General features: G+C 41.5%; 1 protein-coding gene across 3 annotated transcripts in view; it reads left to right on the plus strand.

Annotated features, from left to right (window-relative positions):
- LNPEP (leucyl and cystinyl aminopeptidase) overlaps window positions 1-22861 on the plus strand; it is a 45519-nt gene that overhangs the window by 15716 nt on the left and 6942 nt on the right. For all 3 annotated transcript variants that reach the window (XM_083576619.1, XM_083576621.1, XM_083576620.1), the window contains exons 4-16: window positions 1373-1504; window positions 3100-3220; window positions 3620-3774; window positions 5344-5457; window positions 7033-7164; window positions 9056-9187; window positions 11283-11446; window positions 12967-13055; window positions 16510-16693; window positions 18030-18186; window positions 19138-19322; window positions 21101-21262; window positions 22140-22280. In XM_083576619.1, coding sequence (XP_083432745.1) covers window positions 1373-1504; window positions 3100-3220; window positions 3620-3774; window positions 5344-5457; window positions 7033-7164; window positions 9056-9187; window positions 11283-11446; window positions 12967-13055; window positions 16510-16693; window positions 18030-18186; window positions 19138-19322; window positions 21101-21262; window positions 22140-22280 — 1868 coding nt within the window. The remainder of the gene's footprint in view (window positions 1-1372; window positions 1505-3099; window positions 3221-3619; window positions 3775-5343; window positions 5458-7032; window positions 7165-9055; window positions 9188-11282; window positions 11447-12966; window positions 13056-16509; window positions 16694-18029; window positions 18187-19137; window positions 19323-21100; window positions 21263-22139; window positions 22281-22861) is intronic.

Genomic DNA, 22861 nt, shown 5'->3' on the forward strand with positions numbered 1-22861 from the left:
CATAGCAATCAACAAGTCAGTTAAATCTCAGACAGGTGTTGATGCTCTCTATATAAAAGGTAAAGGGACCCCTGACTGTTGGGTCCAGTCATGGACGACTCTGGGATTGCGGCGCTCATCTCGCTTTATTGGCCGAGGGAGCCAGCGTACAGCTTCTGGGTCATGTGGCCAGCATGACCAAGCGGCTTCTGGCAAACCAGAGCGCTCACGGAAATGCTGTTTACCTTCCCACCGGAGCGGTACCTATTTATCTGCTTGCACTGGTATGCTTTTGAACTGCTAGGTTGGCAGGAGCAGGGACCGAGCAATGGGAGCTCACCCCATCGCAGGGATTCGAACCACCGACTTTTTGATCGGCAAGCCCTAGGCTCTGTGGTTTAGACCACAGCACCACCTACGTGGTGTTGGTGTTCTCTATATACCCTATACCAAAGACATAAGTTTTTTGTCTTCTGGTTCTGGCCAGACATTTAAAAAATGTGGTTTGAGAAGCAATCCGCAGATAGGATATCTCTGCAGTGTGTCTTCTAGGGAGGCTCAACTGATGAGATATGAATCCGGGATTCATCATATTTGTTTAAGTCTGTTAGATATAATGTCTGTGTGTATCAATAAGTTAGCCTCATTCTATGTGTGTGTGGTGATAGGACTGCCGCATCAAAATTGTAGGGGCAAAAGTGGGAGTTGAGCGCGTATGAGTTTTTCCTAATCCTTTGCTTATCTTTTTATCTCTTTTGCAAGCTATTCACGGCCTGTTTGCCACTGCTTCTTTGTCCATTCTGCAGCTTCGGCACAGTTTTTCTTAAAAAATAAGAGCAGCTTGCTGAGGCAGCAGAGGTCATACAAGGAGTGTAATGTCATGTAGCCATGAAGCCATTCAGGTTTGACTAAAGGATATTATGAAACCACATCAGTCTGAGCTCAGGAAGCATTGCCTTCTGTTTGAATTGACTTTGTGGTGATATTACAGAGCTAAATGGATTGTGTGACATCACTACAGAGCCAAAACTGAGAGAGTGTCCTAACTCATCTGGTGAACATTGCTCCCCTGTTTCAACTACTTTTCATGGAACAGACAGAAAAAAGGATGCCCTACCTGGGGGGTGAAGTTTTTCATAAAACATGTTGCCAACTATTTAGTTTCAGTCAGCAAAATACTAATTGCAAACCATTGGGCAATACAGGCCTAGGGAAATATTGATATGCTACACTTAACATTTTGCATATTAATTCCAGTTCTAGCCTGTATATATTTTGCATCACTCTATGTTTTTTTACTGTGTCAACACAGGGTAGGCATCTTTGAGCTTTACTCTTGCCCCAGGGCCTCTAGGTTTCTATTAAAACACTTACATTTTGTTTGTGTTTCCAGAAAGCAACCAAATCTCTGGCAGATGGATTGGTTCAAGATGAGTTCTATCCAAGTGTGAAAATGAGCACTTACCTAGTAGCTATCATTGTTGGAAACTTGGCAAATCGCACTAAGGAAACAAATGGGATTCAGGTATGTGTTCCTTTAGCTCTTGAGCGTAAGCTTTTTCATTCTCAGAATTTTTCAGGAAGTGCCCTTTGTGTGAATTGAAGAAAGCTGTGTCCCCTCCCTTGTGTCAGCATACACTGTCTGAAGTAGGCTGTGGTTTTCTGGCCTAGACCCACCAGAACCAGCCAGCTCTGCTGCTGCTGCTTGCTTGTTTCAAATTACTATGAAGGAATCTCAAAGTTCAGCTAAACCAAATAAGCCACATAGGTGTATATTTGTGAACTGCCGCAGGTGGGGCAGTGGTATTACAAATAACCTTGCAGAAGGAAGGGTAGCTTCTTCCTTGGGTTGTTTTTCCTGGGTGTGGCCACAAACCCGCTGCTGACCCAAATATGAAGTTTTGGGTGTCGGAGCTGTAAACTCATATTTAGCTCTGTAGAGTCTTAGTTGGTAGTAGCAGCCTATGGGGTATAACATAGTCGTGGAGCTGCACTCCTGACACCTGCTTCACTGCAGCGTATCTGGGAGGCAGGGAGGCAGCAAGGTGAGGGCTGCACAGGTACCCTGGTCTCTACTTAGTCCACGCATGCAGTGCAGGCCTCTCCACTGCTTTGCCTTGCCTCAGCCCTATCCAGGTAAGCTAATGTGATGCTAGTGTTAGGAAGGCAGCTCTGCCTTACCACAGAAGCTGCTACTGCCAATTGTGAAGGCAGCTTTTATTTCGTATTCTCTTTTTTTAATCTCTGGAATAATAACCACTTCTGGTGGTAGTTAGTGGTGGCTCATGGGGTTGGTGGTAGAAGCACATGCACCCCCCTGGGCTCATTGAGAAGACGATGGGGATGAGCTCAGGTGCCCTCTAGGAGGGCAGTCTCCATCCAAGGGGTGTTCACACCTGTGGGGCAGCCACAACCAAATCAAAGGTTCCCCAAGGATACACAGCCACATCCCTGTCCCAGTAAACCCAGTACAACCACTGGGAGGATGCCGCTGCCTCCCCCCTCTCTCCCTCCGACCATGAGCCACCAGTGTTGCTGGTGGAGTTACTCAGAAAGCAGCATAAAGCTAAAACATGAACAAGGTTGTATTTACACAGTAGAAGCTGTTCAGAACTTCGGAACTCTTTGGAAATGTCCCAATGTTGTTTGCATTCCGTTTTATTGCCTTGTTTAACAAGAAAGCACTAACGTGGTTCTCAGCCATAAAACACAGAAATCGGTTCTTTGAGCTGCCTTGCAAATGCTGCCTTTGCCAACTGCTTTAGTAAAACTGTTCATAAGAGCAGTTTTCTCACTTAAAAACTATCAGTGAAGCATACAGTGGTACCTCAGGTTACATACGCTTCAGGTTACAGACTCCGCTAACCCAGAAATAGTGCTTCAGGTTAAGAACTTTGCTTCAGGATGAGAACAGAAATCGTTCTCTGGCGGCGCGGCAGCAGCAGGAGGCCCCATTAGCTAAAGTGGTGCTTCAGGTTAAGAACAGTTTCAGGTTAAGAATGGACCTCCAGAATGAATTAAGTACTTAACCCGAGGTACCACTGTATGCGTCTCGTGGGATTTTCAGTTTCATATTCTTTCCCCCCACCCCCACCCCTTTCCTTTCTTCCACTGTGATAGGTATCTGTCTATTCTGTGCCACAAAAGTTGAACCATACTGAATATGCCTTAGACACAGCAGTGGAGCTCCTCAAGTTTTATCAGAAGTATTTTAATATAACATACCCGCTTCAAAAATTAGGTGAGATGCTTTATATTCTTGTGAGTTTGCATCTGTTGTTCATATATTCTTATGAGTTTGTTTTTAACCTGGTTTTTAACAGTATAAAGGTAGAGGAGAATTAACCACTGTAACATGGGGAAATAATTACATAACTAAAATTAAGTGGAGTCTTTGTTACGTTGTTCGAGAAAGTGCATGTTTCCTATGTTCATTGAGATTTGTGGGACACATTAAATGTATAAACAAAATGGGCATAGGTTTGTAAGTGGCGCCACAGTGTTGAGCATGGAACATGGACATGTTCTATGCGCTTAAAGTTTAGTGTGTTTGACTAGGTTTTTAAAAAATTAAACTTGGTAAGGTTTTTTTATTTTAGTACTGGTTTATTTAAAAACTGGTGCCTTATTCTTCATCTAGACTTGGTAGCTCTTCCTGACTTTGAGGCTGGAGCAATGGAAAACTGGGGTTTGATCACTTTTCGAGAGACAACACTCCTTCACGAGGACACGACATCTTCAGCCATGGATAAAAAGAGAGTAACAAGCGTGATTGCTCATGAGCTGGCACACCAGGTATGAAGGATCTCCCAATTTCTTCTTGTACTGCAGGATTTTCTCTTTTTTTAAAAAAATCATTGCAGTTCTGATTCATGCTGCTTACAAGAAAGCTTGCCTTTTCTCATTTTCTGCTGAGATAATTAGGCTGCATCTTTTGCACCACTAATAGGAAGTAGTTTCTCTCTCCCCTCCCCCTGCCTCAAATGAAAATTACTGTGTCTGTGCACTCGTGATGGAGCAATGCTTTTAAGACAGCCCTAGAGTGATTATATTTTCTCACGCTGCAAATTTGTCCAGACAGCATATAAGGAAGACAGAGCAACTGCAAGCTAGGTTTTTTTTAAAAAAAATCTAATTTGACTACACGCTGTAACTCTTTGTACTAGGAGCAATGGAAAAGCATGATGGGATATGAACTGCTGATGTGCATTATCTGCAATTGCCAAGTGGTGGTTGGGGGTGGGGCAGGGTGGATAAAAAAATCAATGATTTTTTTTTATTTAAGAAACTGGATTTTTTAAAATTTAAATCGGATTTTTAAAATAAAATGCTTTTGGAGGAAAAATCTTTCTAAAGATAGTTTTCTATTTAAGTTACATTATAGTCCAAAGGCTATTCATCAGGAAATAAGGATTTGTTTTAAGTTTTTCGTGTGTGCTAAAACTCAGTCTAAGTTTTTTTTTTTTAATCCTTTAACCACATCAGTTAACAAACATGGATACATATGCAATAATATTATTGTTTTAGTTAAATAAATTGTTTAAATTGTTATTAAGGAAATGATTATTTTTCTCCTTCCAATAAAGTACAGCAGAAAAGTTGTCCAAATATAAACAGTTAACTTACTAAACTTCACAATAATTTCATAATTATCTGTCTATGTATTTCTAATAGCATAACCAAATCAGCAATTTTTGATATAACTGTAAAAACTACTCTGAAAATTTATTATTCCAAAAATGAAACCTTCATCTGGTTGTAAATATTAAGATTATACCAGCAAGAACGAGTCTTTCAGTAAAAAAATGATTTAAATCAAGTCTTACTGACTAGTGATTTAAATCACGATTTAAATCAATTTGATTTAAACCAAATCCACCCTGGGGGGGGATGTAAAATTTCTGTTCACAAGCACTCTTGCAGTTTAAATTAAAACAGTTAAATGAGCAATTTTGAAAATATGTATATACAATATTTATTTACATTCAGATTTGTGTTTTGGGTTAACTGGGTGGTTAGGCCAATTTGCAGCAGCATGCCCCACTGAATGCTTCTGAAATGTTTGTTTCACATTCATGCACGATAAGCTGCCAGTATAAACATCTATGCAGCTGTAATGTGGTTTTCCTGAGTTGAGAAAATGCATGTAGCCCCACATGTCAAGGCAGTATGGGCTGTTTTACTGCTTCCTGTTGATGAAGATGATTGATGAAGACGGTTTGTTTCCCAGTATGAAACCTTCCTATCTATCTTGCATAGCTCTTTGAACACTCTTTAAAATCTTTATTCTTATACATAATCCATGGATTTATCTTTGGGCATGTTATCTAATAATGGGAATATGTATTTCCTTTGCATTCTTAGTGGTTTGGCAATCTGGTAACTATGGAATGGTGGAACGACCTGTGGCTGAATGAAGGATTTGCCACTTTTATGGAAAATTTTGCCTTGAAGAAAGTCTTCCCAGAATTATATACTGTAAGTGCAGTGAAGGGGTGTGTGCAAAGTTTTTTTTAACTTGGCATAATCCGCTTTGGTCTCAGACTTCGTAGTTATACTTTGTTTTTAGGAGTTCTATTGTTCGAAGAAAAGAAAAATCCTTGCTTTTGAAGCACTTGTAGTAAAATTCTAGCCATGGTGGAGTTTAACATATATATGGAATTCAACACACACACACACACACACACACACACACACACAGAGAGAGAGAGAGAGAGAGAGAGAGAGAGAGAGAGAGAGTTTATTAGATAGCTCAGTTGGTACAGCATGAGACTCTTTAATCTCAGGGTTGAGGTTCGAGACCCACATTGGGCAATGGATTCCTGCATTACAGGGGGTTGGACTAGATGACCCTCGTGGTCCCTTCCAACTCTAGGATATTTTTAAAAGCGTATTTAGGCTCCTTTTTAGGGCCTAACCCATTGAAGACAACTTCCATAATACACACCTTGTGTGAGCACAAGTGTGTGACTGATTGAGAAGAGAGTGTTGTATGTCTGCATCTGGTGCTTTTATGGTGGTAACAATAAGAGAGAGGAATAGGGGCACATGCATTTTTGTTTTCCCCAGCTCATTTTTGCTTGCCTACCCTTGCACTCCTGAAGTGTTGGTTAAGTTTGAATCCGGGCCTTGGGGTAAAATAGTTCTTACAGGCTTATAAACAAGTCAAGAATCGCTTGGAGAAAACTGCACACATTGGTGCCCTGGAGAAATAAAACTTCACCACTTGGTGGTGCCAGATTGCTTTAAAGAATGCACATTTTCTTTGTGGGCGACAGAAAACTTACCAACTTGATTTGTACTATTGGCTATCTTCTCCTTGACCTTTGCTGCTCTCCTAATCTTTTGAAACGAATGGTCACGTGGGGTTGAACCTGGACATTGTGTCCAGGCCTCTGCATCTGAAGTGTTTGCCAATGGACGGTGCATTGAGGAACAGGCCCTAACAGTTTATGTAGAAATCAGAGTGTAGAATGAATTATAATAGACAGCCCTATGGCATTTAATAGCTTACCTGTTTCATTCAGTAAAGTGGAAACATAAAATATAGTCCATATCTTATAGCTGAAGTACACAATCTAAAATCCAAATCGGCTATAGTCCTCATACTGCTAATCTAGCTCTTTATTGCTAACACCTTGTTCAATATTGTTCTGGCTCAGTATTTCAATCTTATGCATCATATGCTGGAAAGCAAGTTTCAGCACACTTGGAAATAAATCCCACTGTGTTCAGGGGAGCTTGCTTCGTGGTTATTACATTCAGAACTGCATTGTTGGTGTGACTTGGGGGCGGGTGCTGTTGCATTCAGGTACTGCTTGCAGTTTTCCATGGCTATCAGGTTGTCCACTGTGAGCACAGACTGCTGAACTAGATGGACTGTTGGACAGGGCCAGTTGTAAATCTTCAAAGGCACACCAGTATCTAGAAGGGATTGTGTACAAGATAACTATTTCTCCAGATCTCCAATTCTGATAACAGTACTTACAGACTGGTCAAATTCCTCATGTTAGCATCTACTTGAGTTCACTTAAACTTTTCCCTGTTCTTCAGGATTACTCTTTTCCAAATCTGCAATTCAAGACAATGGAGAAAGATTCCATGAATTCATCCCATCCCATCTCCCTTGCCGTCCAGTCGTCAGAGGAGATCGAGCAAATGTTTGATGCCGTCTCCTATATCAAGGTAACTTCAAAAGTACTGGCAAATGTGCTTCTAATAAAATTAAATGCGCTTGAAAAGTTCGCACAAATATGTTTCAAATCACATTCCTGACGTGGGCAGCAGCAGGTCAGGCCCTGAAAGGTGGGGGGAAGGGGTTTGCAGGGCGAGAGGACCATATAATGGAAACCTTTCACACCAACATGAGCAGTTTTTAATCAGAAATTTTAGCTCAACAAGAATTGGTTAGAAACGTTCCCTTTTCTCAGTGGAGGGGGGGGGGGAACGGAATGTTGTTTCTCACATGCTTTTGCACTGAAATATCAATCCATTGTTTCTGAACATTTTAAGACACGACTAGAAGATCAGATGCACTTCATAGACTTGCTGTCCTTACACTCTGTATCAATTTTCAGAATGTGATGCAGGGGTAGCCTTTGAATTCCAACTCGCATAAGCCCCAGGCAGCATGGGCAACGGCTGGGATAATGAGAGTTGTGCTCCAATATATCTGGAGGGCCGGAAGCTCCCCATCCCTGGGATAGTTCTCAGCCTTCATCAGAGTTCAAAACTAACCAGTTAGTTCGAAAACAACATTTGAGCTATCCATGGTTACTCTTTGTTAACCAGGGTGTCCTACCATATTGTCTTACTTTGAATGTAACCGAAAGACTTTATAATCTGAATGAATAGGAGAGACATTGCATGCTCTTTTTGTAGTTCATGAAAATCTTTAATAAAAAATATTTTAAAAGCCAAAAAGAAAGAAGAGAGGGAGGGAGGCCACAAATCTCTGTGCCCCCCCCCCAATTCTTGTGGTTAAAAGGATGACATCTACACTAAGCCATCATTTATAAATATTTAGATTGAATTTTGCTAGTTCCTGTTTTCAGTTAATTCTCATAATTATCCACCACAAAACTCTTCGTTTCTAAACTTCTGTTTTCCCTTTTTGTAAACACTGTTTTGATTCAAAGAAGGAGCTCTTTGCTTAGGTTTAATAGAGTTTTGATAAAATCAGGTGTGTATTCTTTCAAGAGTAGATGCAACACTGTTTCTTTTCACAAGGTGGGCTTTTGCAAATAAAAGGCTATTCGTACACACCCTTGAATATTTGTAAATGTATAAAAGGGAACTGGTATCTGTATAGATGATGACTTCGCTAGATATACATAATGGTTTAAATTCACATAATAAATGTGTAGAAAGCAGATGTATGTGAACTGATACTTTTTCATCTGCTATTTCCAATCAGTCCTAGTCATTTGTGGCCAGATCACATCTTGTTCAGATTTGAGGAATAGCTGAGACCGGCTTTTACCCTCCCATCTGTAAGCATGGCCAGAGGTGAAGTTTCGTTCACATCTCGAGCTGTTGATATGGAAGGGAGGGGAATTATAATATTGGGGGCACGTTATCCTTTTTGAGCCTTTATCTTTATATTCAGCCATCTCCAGCTGCTTGTGATCTTGAGGCCCTGCAGACATCTGGAAGAGGGAGAGGAGGAACACATACAAAAGCATGGTGGAAACTAATTATATAACTCCCTGTGGCAGCCACTTCTGTAGCCATTTCTGTATTCCTGGCTTTAACCACATGGAGTTTCTTAATACCACTGCAACTCCTGATGGTCAATTACTTAGCTCTCCCTTCCTACAGTTTCCACAAACTAATATTCAGAAGCACACTTTCTCCAACTGTGAAGGCAGTGCATAGCCATCATGGCTTGTAGCTACTGATGTTTTCTGCATGAATTCGTTCTAATTTTCTTTTAAAGCCATCTATATAGTGGCCAAGTACCTTTTCCTCAGCAAGGAAAAAGCAAAAGCCAGTTGGTATGCTCTGTTGCAAACGGAAACTGAAAACATGGCCATTGCATTTCAAATAGTTACGTGATCCATTTTTCTCTTTACAGGGAGCTTCTCTCTTGTCAATGTTGAAAAACTATCTCCACAGTGATATCTTCCAAGCTAGTATTCAATTATATCTGCATGACCACAGCTATGGGTCCACCCAAAGTGATGACTTGTGGGATAGCATGAATCAGGTAAAACTCTTGGACTCGGGGAGGGGAAGTGAACAAAGGTTTATTGATGTTACTTAGGTTGGCCACCACTGAATTGTACTGCAAAGTGTGCCATGATGGATTTTGCTGGGAGCTCATCCACATGTCTGCTTGACCTGGCTCTTCCCCCTGGGAAAACCCGCTGAATCGGAACAGGCGTCCATTGGTTTTTTCTGTGAAGTGACATTCTGATTCAGCGGTAAACAGTGGGTTTTGCCCGGAAAAGTGATGGGACAAATGGGGGAAAAAACTGCTCTGATCTATGCTTAGGAAGCTTAGGTCAATTGGGAAACTTCTCAGACCTCTGCTTTCTATGCCTAGGGCAAGCCCTGTCCCTATCAGTGCCACAGTAATCAACATGAAACCATAGTAGAATGGCAAATAGCATGTTTATTAATATATATCCTTTAGTAACCCTGCAATTTCAGAGTCAACCTTTTCTAAACATGGGTTCTCTTGTACCTTAACGTGCCAAAAGGCAAGAATGTGAACACAACAGTAGAAAAAATATTTATTTGCCTGCATACACAAATTGTTTTTAATTCAATTGTAATTGTTAGCCTCTCTGAAAACCCTTGTTTATTGTTGAAGAGTGTTGTTTAAATTTATTTAAATAAAATGTGTACATGTACATAACGCGATCACATATTATTCCCATTTTGCAGATAGGAAGCTGAGCAAGTTACTGAGCCCAGAGGCTCCGTATAAGTCTGGCAGACCATTCTTACTAGATATAGGTGACTGTTCCCCTGATTAACTTGCAAGGGGGAGAAAAAAGGGACCCAATCTGTGGGTGGAATTTACTCTCGGAACTCTGGGTCTAAGCCAATCTCTTAATGTGGCTTGGCAGGATTTTCTTTTCCTGACTTGCCCTATTCCCTGCCAGCCCCCACTCCAAAAATCAGAAAATAATAACAATAAACATTCTGTGGCATTTAAAATGTGTCTGTAGGAGGGGGCTTATTATGTGTTTGTATTTTTATGTTGTGAAGCACTCTGTGGTCTTGGGATAAAGGGCGGTATGAAAACTTAATAAAGGGCAGTATATGAAAATTTAATAAATAAATAAATAATAAATGCTCTGTGGATGTTCAGCCATTCAGGAATGTGCTTCTGAGCACAGCTTGAAAGCAAAGGTGTAAATAGAGCATTAAAACAGCTACAAAGTTGATGTTTGCTTGCTCTCTTGTTGGCTTCCACAAGTCTATAGGTAGCCTGCCCAGCTTCTTGCTCCCTCTCTCTTGCGAAAACGATTGCCAGTTTGTTTTAGTTTCCCCCTAAAGACAGTAGATTAGAAGAAGTGATTAGAATCATAGAATCATAGAATCATAGAGTTGGAAGAGACCACAAGGGCCATCAAGTCCAACCCCCTGCCAAGCAGGAAACACCATCAGAGCACTCCTGACATATGGTTGTCAAGCCTTTGCTTAAAGACCTCCAAAGAAGGAGACTCCACCACACTCCTTGGCAGCAAATTCCACTGTCGAACAGCTCTTACTGTCAGGAAGTAATGCTCTGCTTTCGGCCAACAACCAAGAAGCAGCTTGTGGCCTTCAAACAACTTCCCCCTTTCGTCCTGCTTGTTTTCCCCATGAAGAGGTAGCTTAGGCCTTCCTAAGACAGGCCTCTCTCTAGAAAACTGAGCCACATCCCCAATATAATTTTCTGAAATTAAAATTTCAACTCTTAAATGGGAAGTTTACTGTGTTGTGACCCAAGATCCATGGATCTTTTCTGTTGTCTCTCAGAAGGGCAAAGAGACCTAAAGATGACCTGCAGTTTAGTGCTTTGACTTTTTCTCTGTTTCTTGCTTTTCTCAAACGCTTCCACTGCATAGCTGAAGCAGTGTGGAAATAGGAAGGTAGAGTTCAGTTCCTGGACTTTTCTCTTCTTAAAAGAAAAAAAGGAACTTGTATTATCAAACTATCACTGATAAACTTGGCAGTTACCATTCTGTTTAACGACTTAAAACCCTGGTTTTACCAGGGTCCTTGTTGAGTGAATTGATTAGGCAGCTGTTGAAGGTATCCCATAATATATCCTTCCTCAAAAGTTGATTTTTCCTGTGCTTTCCTAGGTGATAAATGACACCCATGTCGATATCAAAAAAATCATGAAGACCTGGACTCTCCAGAAAGGATTTCCTTTGGTGACTGTCAAAAGAGAAGGCAAACTGATCCATCTGCAGCAGGAGCCATTTGTGCACAATGTGGAATCGGAAAATCAGACCGTACCTGCCAGGTTTATTTCTTTTTTTCTTATATTTAAATTCGGGTGATTTAACTCTGCAGACAGTGTTTTAGCTTATGGAGTGAGACTGCCGAATGCTTACTGCTGATGGCAAATAAATCCACTGAGGTGTGCTGTAAATATTAAGCTGAGTGGTACACGGTCCAGCACATCTGCCCAGGTTGGGAGAGAACAGTTGGAAATGATAGGAACTTGTTGGAGGGGCCGGTTGGAGAATAGTAGCTCACTCACCTTCTAGTACACCTCAAATCTGTTTTGAAACATGGATTAGAGGGGCAGTGACAAGATAAAGATGGAAGGTGGGCCTATAAATTGATAAGGAAGAAGACACTTTTGGACATGAAGGTGGGTTTATACTGTCCACATAGGAGCGTCTGGGTTGCTGGTGAATCGATTGGACATGACCTCCACTATTTGCTGTTCTTTTTACACACGGATTATATCAACATTTTGTGGCAGAAACCTAGTTCAAGGAAGTATATTTTTTTGACTAGCCAAGGTTGTTGGCATTGCCGGGAAAGGCAAGGAGATTAAATGGGGGCAGGGGGTGGAACATAAAAGTTTGTGCCATAAAATGAAGGTGGAGTATTAAACTGGAGGCGTTTTGTACATTCCAAGTTGCACAAAAGTGCAAATGACTTGTATCCACCCTCCCCGCACACCTTTTCTGGTGTAAAATGGAATGTTGGAATTGCTGAACTTCTCCGCAGAGAAATCCGTGAATTCCACCTCCTTTGTTATGCTGGGAAATGTCTTGCATTTAGAATGATGGCCCCAATCCCACAAAGGGCAGCTGAGGTTGCACATACAGAGTCGTTTTAAAAAGTCTAAAACCCAGCTATTAGGTAAAAAGAGGGGAGGTGACTACTGTGATTTTTCACATGTTTCTTTGCCTGAAACGCAGAGTGGCCCAAATATTGCATAGCTGGAAAATTTCTTAACATGTCACTGCTGATTGTGGCAATTGAATGTCTTCGTTAAAAAAAAACCTTGTGTTATCTGAATGACACTTAAGGCCAATTGCTACTTACAAATATATGCAGAAAAGCAGAATGGGAGGAGAAGATTGATTGATTTTAAGTGTATTACATACCATGAACATAAGAGCTCCTTGTAGATCCATGGTTTTGTGTGTGCATTTGTACAAAACTGATTTGCTTCTACAAAAGCAAATTGCGTAGTGAACCTGTAAAGCACAAGATTTGTAGGCACAGGTTTGGTCTCGATCTTTATAACTGTACCCTCAACTAATTCTGTTAAGTTTAATAAACAATGCTTCTGCACACAAACATAGGAAGATATCAATATCTGTTTTTTCTTTTAAGATACAGTGCATAAGCAAACTTGGCCCTCCAGATGTTTTGGAACTACAGTTCCCATCATCCCTGACCACTGGTCCTGTTAGCTAGGGATCATGGGAGTTGTAGTACCAAAACATCTGGAGGGCCGAGTTTGCCTATGCTTGGGATAAGCAATCTTTAACACCGTGTAAACACTTTCTCCTCTTCCAGTTATTTGTGGAGCATTCCTCTTTCTTATACCACCAGCAATGACAGCTTACCCTACAGTTCTTACAATTATTTACTGCAGCAAAAGTCAGGTATGTATGTTTTTGAAGGCTTTTGTCCTCCCAGATGGTAAAGTCAACCAATGCACAAATACGTTCTTGGTGTGGAATAGTTTTCCCCTGGAGAGTCTCCAGAGCCAAATTATGAGCATCTTTCAGAAGCATCATCGTTGATCTTTGATGGCTAGTGTTGGAACAAGGGCAGGGGACTCTTTAGGGTTTAATTTCTGTAAAATAAATGATCAATGTTCAGAGCTTATAGTTAAGAAAGAAGAAAAGTGCATATGCCCTCATTATTTTGGGTTTGCAATACAGTTCATTTACTTCATTTACATAATGTGTTTACAGTCAAAACACTTCTTCTTTTTTTTGGCATGGTTAGGAAAGGGGGGCATACCAAAATGATTATTTGCTTAGTTGTAACATGCTAAGCATTTTAGGATTTTAAACCTCTGAACTAATACAATCTCTGTAGCAACTAAATTCTGTAGCTTCTGACTGGTTACACCTTGTTAACCAAGAGTGCATGCAAGTCCTGCTTTCCGAACACCATATGCTCCCCAGAGAATTGTTAGGCAAGCATTTGCACAATGGGCTGAAATAATTTCCATTATTTTCCAAGAGAACATTTTAAATCCATGCTTTCTACTTCCATGCTTTCTGCCTGAAACTGCTGCAGCCAGTCAGCAGAAGGCAGATAAAGATTTGTCCATTCTCTCCTGCTCCCTGATTTGTCGAGTCTTTCTCCCTCCCTCCATAGTTTCTGCCCAAAATGGCTCCTGGCCACCAGCAAAACACAAACATTTAAGGAAGTGGGCAAACTCTATCTGTTTGGATATCTGAATCAGCAGTATGTATAGTGAGGTTTAGGTTAGGTTAATTCCTTGTGTTTGGATAATGGAGATTTTGGATGAGTTTTCTGATAGCGGGCCCTGTGTGTATTTTGTCCCTCACAGAATAATTGTGGCCAATAGAAATTGTCCTAGATTTTTAGCGGTAGTAATCTTTTTACATTTGGATACATTTTGTCCCCCCAAAAAATATCATCTAATTTTCAGGTGCATTTTATTTGAATAGTGTTCCCTCCCTGACTTTACTAGTGCTCACTTCTGATTTGGCTCTTCATGAGTTGGCATACGTTAGAGCAGGGAAATGTTTCATATTATTACTATTATTTATTTATTTATTTATTTATTATTTTACTGGCGGTACTTGTATATGACTTTGGGAACTTGAGAAAGTTGAAGCATAACACAATAAAAATACTTTTTAATAGTAAAGCATTGGTAGGATTTGTTCCCTGACAAATGGAATATAAATAATTGCAAGAAACAAATAGTTTAAATTGCATTAGCTTCTGGTGTCTATTGAATATAATTTTTTAACCAAGATTGCAACCGAAGTTTAGAACATGAGACTTGAAAATATACATTTTCCCAGTTTGGATTAATTATGAGCCAATCCCAAATCACTTCAAAGGTCAAACACAGCTTAACATTAGTACGACCTTCTTTCCCTCAGACATTAACGTGGTAGCAGCAGTGAGGAGTAGCTGAAATGGCCTACATTTGTTAGGTGCCAGGATGCCTGGAAATTGCAGCTTCTTTTAGGTCCTTAGTAAAATTGTACTTTCCAAAAATCCTGCCACCAAAGCATATTCTCAGCAGCATCCCAGCACCAGGATTTATGGAAAGTAATTTCTCAAGGCTTATATTTCTTGACAAGGCTTTGGAAACCTTGGAAATCTACGATACCCTATAAGCAAATTGTCTGGGACTGTGTTCCTGTAGCATCTAGGGGCAAATGAAGACTGAAGTCTTTCTGTACTGCTGCCAGGCAAGGCTTTTATGTTTTTGTTGTTCAAGAAGAGTTTGGGTTGGGAAAGCCTCTAGGTCTGCTCTCTTTTCTCGGTGGATGAGGCAGCTCAGGAGGGATTGGAGAGGAAGTTTTGCATTCCCAGTGACATCAAGAGTCTAGTCAAACCTAGAGTCCAGAATGGGTCTGAGCATAAAATGAACTCAGTGGTCCATCAAGATTAGTTGTTTTCTTTAACCAGGTTAGGATGTGAAAAAGCAAAACTAGTTCATCTAAATAGGGGTCTTCCAGCTGCTTTTGGACTGCAGTTCCCATCATCCCTAACCACTGGTCCTGCTAGCTAGGGATGATGGGAGTTGTAGTCCAAAAACAGCTGGAGACCCAAGTTTGGGAAACCTTGATCTAAATGAATAAATGCTGTTAAGCCCGAAAAGGACTTATGTGACTCTCAGCTAATTAGTGAGCTGTTCTCCTTGTGCACCTCCCTTGAGACGAACAGTTCTTTGATGTGTAGCCTAAACCTACCTTCTGTTTGCCTGGAGGTACATTCTTGGATATAGCAGACCTGCTTCATGGTAGAAATTGGAATTAAGTTTGTAATGGATAGCTTTCTGTAACCTGGCTCCTCTAAAATATAAAAGGATGGGGCAATGGTGCCAACCACAGAGACTCAAGTAATTCACTTCTGGACAGATACATTTCTATAATTGAAAACTGGTTTCCAGAGAAGATGAAAGCAGCGTGTGTTAAAAATATATACATATCCCACTGCCAAAATCCAGGCTGCTGCATAGTTGAGAAGTTAAATATGCTAATGAAAAGCAGTAAACCTATTTTAAGGAGAAAGGGTTTAAACCAATGCCATCCACAACATTTTCTGGAAAAAGCATGCAAAAATGTACTGTTGGTAGGTAAGTTGACTTACAAAATACATCTTTGCACCGGGATTAACTGTAGAAAGCTTTATACAAGGATGGGATTTCTCCCCGTTTTTTTATATAGTGTGAGGTGAAATGCAAGACTGGATTCAACACATTAATATGCCTATCAAATGTGCTAAGTTCTCTGCAGTTGATTCTTTTTTTTCCTGACCCATGTGGCCATTCAGCAAATAAATAAAACTGAGTACTTCCTGTCACCTCTGTAGGTTGAGAGGGAGTGATCCCATGGGAAGTCTCTGCCAGCATTACTGTTAATAGCCTATCAACACAGTATTAACTTTGGGAATAGGTTATGTGCATCAGATCTTGTGATGCATCACATTTCACAGTACGCCTCGAGCTTTAGTTATTTCCTCTCTTCCCTTTTACACGGCTGCTGGACGATTGCAGGTAGCAGGGCAGTTTGCATAGGTATTTTGCTATGTTGCCGTGTGTAGTGGCATGCAGTAAAGGCACATCTGCCCAATGAAGGCTTGCCATACACACTGTCATTGTCTCAGATTGATTGCTGATAGTATTGGCTGCAAGTCAGTTGTAGCTAAGAGGTGCTCTGCAGCTGTAATCATTGGCTGGCTCCTACTGCTCCCAGTAAAATTTTGGAAGCCAGAGAGCTTCTTAAATGATGCCAGTGAAGTGTTATTGCCCTGATGTACTCCTAGAAATTTGCAAGTGATCTGAAGACTGTATCAGTTCAGTGCTTTCTTACTCTCCTCCTTTTCCCCCTTTCCCAGATGCCATTGAACTTCCAGGTGAAACGCAGTGGGTGAAGTTCAATGTAGACTCAAATGGTTACTATATTGTACAGTATGCGGAAAAGGACTGGAATGCCCTAATTGACCTGCTGAAGACGGAGCCCACTGCTCTGAGTTCCAGAGACAGAGCCAATTTGATCCACAACATTTTTAATCTGGCAGGGTAATTCTTTAAGTTATTACATTGAACTGTGATATAAAGGGTAAAGGGACCCCTGACCATTAGGTCCAGTCGTGGCTGACTCTGGGGTTGCGGCGCTCATCTCACTTTATTGGCCGAGGGAGCCGGCGTACAGCTTCCGGTCAGGTGGCCAGCATGACTAAGCCGCTTCTGGCGAACCAGAGCAGCGCACGGAAACACTGTTTACCTTCCCGCCAGAGCGGTACCTATTTATCTACTTGCGCTTTGACGTGCTTTCAAACTGCTAGGTTGGCAGCAGCAGGGACTGAGCAATGAGAGCTCACCCCGTCATGGGGATTCAAACTGCCGACCTGATCGGCAAGCCCTAGGCTCTGTGGTTTAACCCACAGCGCCACCCGCGTCCCTCAAACTGTGATATATCTGTCTGTGATATATCCCTCTTCAGATCCAGAGTCTTAAGAACAAACCTTCTAGGAAAGTGGTGGGGAAGCTTTTCTGGCCCATGGGACATATCTTTATCTCCCCACTGCTGGTACGCAAGGCTGCTCATCTGTCAGTCACCTGGAAGTCCAGGTTGTTGAGACTTCACTGTGCAGTGGTGGGCTAGTTCAGAGCCTTTGGTTTCAGCACCATTCCATGCAAACCCCTTCTGATCCAGTAACTGTGTTTTCATGGAAAACCCTGCTAAAAGGGAGGGGTTTTTTTCTTCATTTTAGTGGGCGATGCAGGGTTTAAATTCTTCTGCCTTGGCTGCATGTGCCTGGTTCTTGCTGGGAACGAATGCACACAGCCATTGCAGGATTTAACCCTTCCTTCTGCCCATCTGCTGATGTCACGAGTGGGCAGGTGAGTGTGGTTGGGGGAAATGACCTTGTGGGTCAAACTGGACCGCCTGGTGGGCCAGAGGGATAAAGGAGAACCTTATCTAATCTGTATGTGTTAATTATTTTTATACCTTTTGTTATCCTAAATGTTCACTGTTGCGCATAACGAAACTCTTTAAGTATGAAATTGCAAAGGTTTTAGTTTAGGATCCTTCTGTTAAGGGCGAGATATGGCGAGTTTGCAAGAAGAGTGAAAGATGCAGGAATTTAGTCCAGTGTTGTTTGATAGATCTTAACAGCACTTTTGGGGGCTTATCAATAGAATGCTATAATGAATCAAACTTATCATCTGTTATGGAGGTTTTGCCTCCAGAATAAATAAATAAATCGAATAATATGAAGAAATAAAGCAAAACAATTTTATATTTGAAGAATTTATATCCTGTATCACAAACAAGTTCTTTTACATTGGTTTAGGCGTGTCAGAATGCTTGACAGTATCTTCTTGTTGTTGTTTTTGATGCCCCCTTTAGATTAGGAAGGGTGTCTTTGGCCAAAGCCTTTGACCTGATTGACTACCTAGTGAAAGAAAACAGCACTTCTCCAATCATACAAGCATTGGACCAAATGAACCGTATCTTCAACCTGGTTGAAAAAAGAGGAATGCAGACCCTTTCAGCGAGAATATTGGTAAGTTACTGAAAGTAGGCAGGTGGTGGAAGCTAGATATGAAGTTCATAGTAGGGCAAAATAGTTTGTACTACATGGAAGGACAATTTCTAAATCATACTGTTTTGTTGTGGTTAGTGTTAGAATGTTGGATGGGTTGCTTAGGAGCTTTCCATTTAAAAGCATGTTGTATTTTCTCAGTAGTTGTAAATGCCATTTGTGACTTCTGAACCCCAACTGCAAAGAGATGGATACCTTAGATAAAATAGAATTATTATTATTATTATTATTATTATTATTATTATTATTACTATTAGGGTCCTCTTAAATTTGTAACCAGCTGTTTTCTGCTCTATAATCATATAGCAAAGGAGGAGAGCTTCCATTCGTGTCCATCCCAAACAAACCATTTAGTTTTTAAGGGGCCACAGCATTTTTGTCTGTAGTATTTCAACCATGCAGAAAGCATACACCTTAACAATCAAATAATTTGGTTCCACATGAATCTACTGATTATTATTATTCAGTGATAATGTGGAATGTGTGCCTAGCAGAACTGTCACTGTTTATGCTCATGAACTCTGCAAACCAGACAAATAAAAAAGATTTTACTGAAAGTGGGGTTGGGTTAAAAAAAAAAAAGTCTATGAAAGTGAGTTAAAGATGGTGTGACTGGTTTTATGTGCCTTTTAATATAATTCATATAGATTTGAACTAGCCTATTGAGCCGCAGGTCATTCAAAGACTCATTGGGCTTATTTTGGTGTCAGTTGAGAATTGAACACGTGTAAGACAGTGAGGAAATTCTTTTCAGAACTGAATAGTAGACCTGCCAGAATGGAGCGTTAGATACAGGAATGTTGCAAGGAGCTGTGTGATTTGGGGGATGTTTGCAGTTTATAGTCTCCAACCTAGCACAAGCTTGTTGTGACAGAGTTTGCATAGTGATAACTTTTCTTCTTTATTCTCCAGCATAAGATGTTACAACTATTTAGAGACAAGATTAACCAACAGAAATGGACAAGTGATGGGACCCTTTCAGAACAAGAGCTGAAGTCAAGTCTGCTGACCTTTGCCTGCACCCATAATTTGGAAGACTGCAGCACGGATGCTACCAAGCTATTTAATGAATGGAAAGACTCCAATGGCACAAAAAGGTAAAACACAGACTTGCTCCTTGTTCAAGCTGCCTCCTGTGTACTATGGCATTCAGAAATAGTTTTCTATTACATAGTCTCAATGCAGTCAAGCATCTTGCAGCCTGACGGGTGTAAATAGAAATATGGATCAGCATCTCTTGGTGCTGTGGTTTTGCTCCCTCAGGTGAGCTACTCATGATTAAGCCTTCTCCAGCTTTATATCAGGGGAAGATAACCTGATCTGGCTTGTGGGCCAGATTCTCATCTCTTCATCTTCTCACAGACAATATATGAAAATTGGCTGGAGCAGCCTTCATGTCACCCACCTGACATCACAGTGGCATCAGGTGATGATCGTCGGGACTTGAAAGCACCACACAGGGCTTGCAAAGAGCCCTCTGTGGTGCTTTCAAAGTCCCGCTGATCAAGCTTGAAGCCAACACTGATGGGCAACAAATTCAGGCCTGCTTCTGCATGGATCAGCTATGCAGTCCAACTCCCCATGGATGTCTCTACCTGCCTCACTCCTGATGTTTCATAGGCTTCTTTGCAGTGGGTGGAGAAGCTTTGTGGCTCCATGGGCCAGATCCTTATCAGGATCTGCCACACGGGCCAAATTTGACAGGTAAGTGGGACCTCCCACTTGTCAATCACATGTCATTTGGATAATAATAATAATAGGGACACGAGTGGCGCTGTGGGTTAAACCACAGAGTCTAGGACTTGCCGATCAGAAGGTCGGCGGTTCAAATCCCCGCGATGGGGTGAGCTCCCGTTGCTTGGTCCCTGCTCCTCCCAACCTAGCAGTTCAAAAGCATGTCAAAGTGCAAGTAGATAAATAGGTACCGCTCCAGCGGGAAGGTAAACGGCGTTTCCGTGCGCTGCTCTGGTTCGCCAGAAGTGGCTTAGTCATGCTGGCCACCTGACCGGAAGCTGTACGCCGGCTCCCTCGGCCAATAAAGTGAGATGAGAGTCGCAACCCCAGAGTCAGCCACGACTGGACCTAATGGTCAGGGGTCCCTTTACCTTTACTACTACTAGTAATAATAATTTTATTATTTATACCCTACCCATCTGGCTGAGTTTCCCCAGCTACTCTTGGATCACTTGCACACTTAAAACTCCCAGGGAACTGTGTGGAGACGTGCAAAGACTTTGCGTATCTCCCCACACTTCCTCTTTAAACCCTGCTTGTTGGAGGTTTAAAGGGGCGGAGCACACAGACTTGCAAAGGCTTTAGGGCAGCCTCCACACTCCCATTTGAGCTTCTGGAGGCTCAGGCCAGGAGCAAGGGAGCTGTCTTAACGCCCTTTGGAAAAGCGCTGTTTGCAGCAGCCACCTCCTCTTCATCATTGAAATGTGGGAGAGACTACTGCTCACCTGCTCGCAGCAGTGGTTAGAGGAGAAGTGGTGAGGAATGGCTGCTTTGCAGAGAGCTGGTCCTTTGCAAAAGTGCTCTTTATAGCAGCTCTGCTTTTCCTTTAAGCGAGTGGGTGGTGATGGGGAATCTCCCACCACTTCTGCCACACAAACACACACATACTGACTAAAGGGTTTTCATCCCTGATAAGCAGTGGTGAAATCCTCCTGCCTTGGCTGCTATATCCTATTCTGTGCTTGGAACAGGGCATGTAGCCAGTGTAGGATCCCTGTCCTCCCACTCATCGGACGACTTCAAATTAGCCCCTTGGTTAAGGACTTACTGAGATAAGCCATGGTTCATATCATGTTAGCTAATGCTTTGATGTGACTCTTTTTAGGCTGTTCTTATAAAGGTTTGCACTTTCTCTCTGTAGCCTGCCAACAGATGTTATGAAGATCATATTCACAGCCGGAGCAAAAACTGAAAGTGGCTGGAACTATCTTTTAAGCATGTATGCATATTTGGTGTCTGAACCAGAAAAGCTCAAAATCCTTGAAGCATTGGCCAGTGCAGATGATGTTAAAAAACTGATATGGTATGAAGCCGCATATATTACACATATAATCATAAAGAAAATCCTAAGAGCAATTTCTATATGTCACTGTAAAAGGAAGTCTAAAAAATATGTGCAGCATTTAACACACCTTCTCTTCTTTGACCTTTTGCACTGACAAGAGAGATTTCACTCATTGACTTTAATGTCAGGGCAAGTTTTGACTTGGCAGCAGCTGTGTGTGGTGTGTGTGTGTGTGTGTGTGTGTGTGTGTGTGTGTGTGTGCATGCATGTGCGTGCTTTCTCTCCCTGCTTTATGGACATATGTTACACATTGCTTCAAAACTTGAGGCTACAAGTTACCTTTTCTTGTGCTGTCCTTCCTTGAAATATTTAGGTATACTTGTAGGAACAAATTTCTAGAATAAAGCGTTTAGTGGACTCATAGAATTGTAGAGTTGGAAGGGACCACCAGGCCATCTAGTCCAACCCCCTGCGATGCAGGAACGTTTTATCCAACATGAGACTCGAACTCACGACCCTTCCAGAAAGTTTTTCAGTTTGCAGTTCGAAAAACATATGCTTCTAATTTCCAGTTGCAAGGTTACTGAGGTGTTTTTATTCGAAGTTTCTGTATTTCACTTTTTGTCCAATGAGCATAGAAAAGTTTCCACCAGTTCCAGCAGTAGGCACCCTGATAAAAAACCACACATTTTATACGACATCCCAGCTAAAGGGTGGTTCAGATTTATTTGCTGAATGAATGGACAGGTAGTATTTGCATATACAAACGTAGACATTTTTGGTTGTGAGATGGCCCTCATTGGCCCTGCTCCCTTACAGTATCTGCTATAAATTGTCTAGATCTCTAAAAAGAATGCACATGTGCCTATAATCTTGACTCTGTTTTGCTTCATAGGTTAATGCAAACAAGCCTGGAAGGAAGCATCATCAGATCGCAGGATCTTCCAACTGTTATAACAACAGCCAGTCAGAATTTGCCTGGACACTTGCTAGCATGGGATTTCGTTAAGGAGAATTGGGATCAGCTTATAAGGAAGTAAGGCTTTCCTTCAGTTCTTGTAATAAAATTCTGTCTTTATCCTTCCTTCTGCTACACGCACACACAGAGAGAGAGACGTGTACATGTAAAACAGGATTTTTACTGGCACTAAATAAGCATGCTGCTCAGGTCTTGCCCTAGTGCCTTGGGTGCCCTTGTCGTTGCTGTTTAGAATAAACACCTACTGAATAAAAGATTTCAGCACTATAGCATGTGCTACGTGGAGACTTGCTGGGTTGCTGAAGCTGCATGCAAATCACGGTAACTCACCAAAAGCACATTTCACTGCTACTTGAGTCTTTTACTTCTTTTGAAACACCTTAAAGCACCTCAAGAACTCAACAAATTTATTGTGGCATAAGCATTCCTGAACTACAGTCCCATTTCATCATACTCATGAAGTTTCAGGCACATGGACATATGGCTGAGGGTAGATCAGAAGGAGAGGAAATGCTGAAAAGTGCAGGCACTCATGTTGCGGAATTGTAGCTATTTATCATTCTTTGTGCCAGTTTATTTCCTTCGGTGTCCCCGGTATAATTAACCTGTTGTCTTTTGATCTATAAAAAGAGTTGTTC

This window comes from Podarcis filfolensis (assembly GCF_964270895.1).
Source record: "Podarcis filfolensis genome assembly, chromosome: 11".
In the NCBI taxonomy this organism is placed as follows: Eukaryota; Metazoa; Chordata; class Lepidosauria; order Squamata; family Lacertidae; genus Podarcis; species Podarcis filfolensis.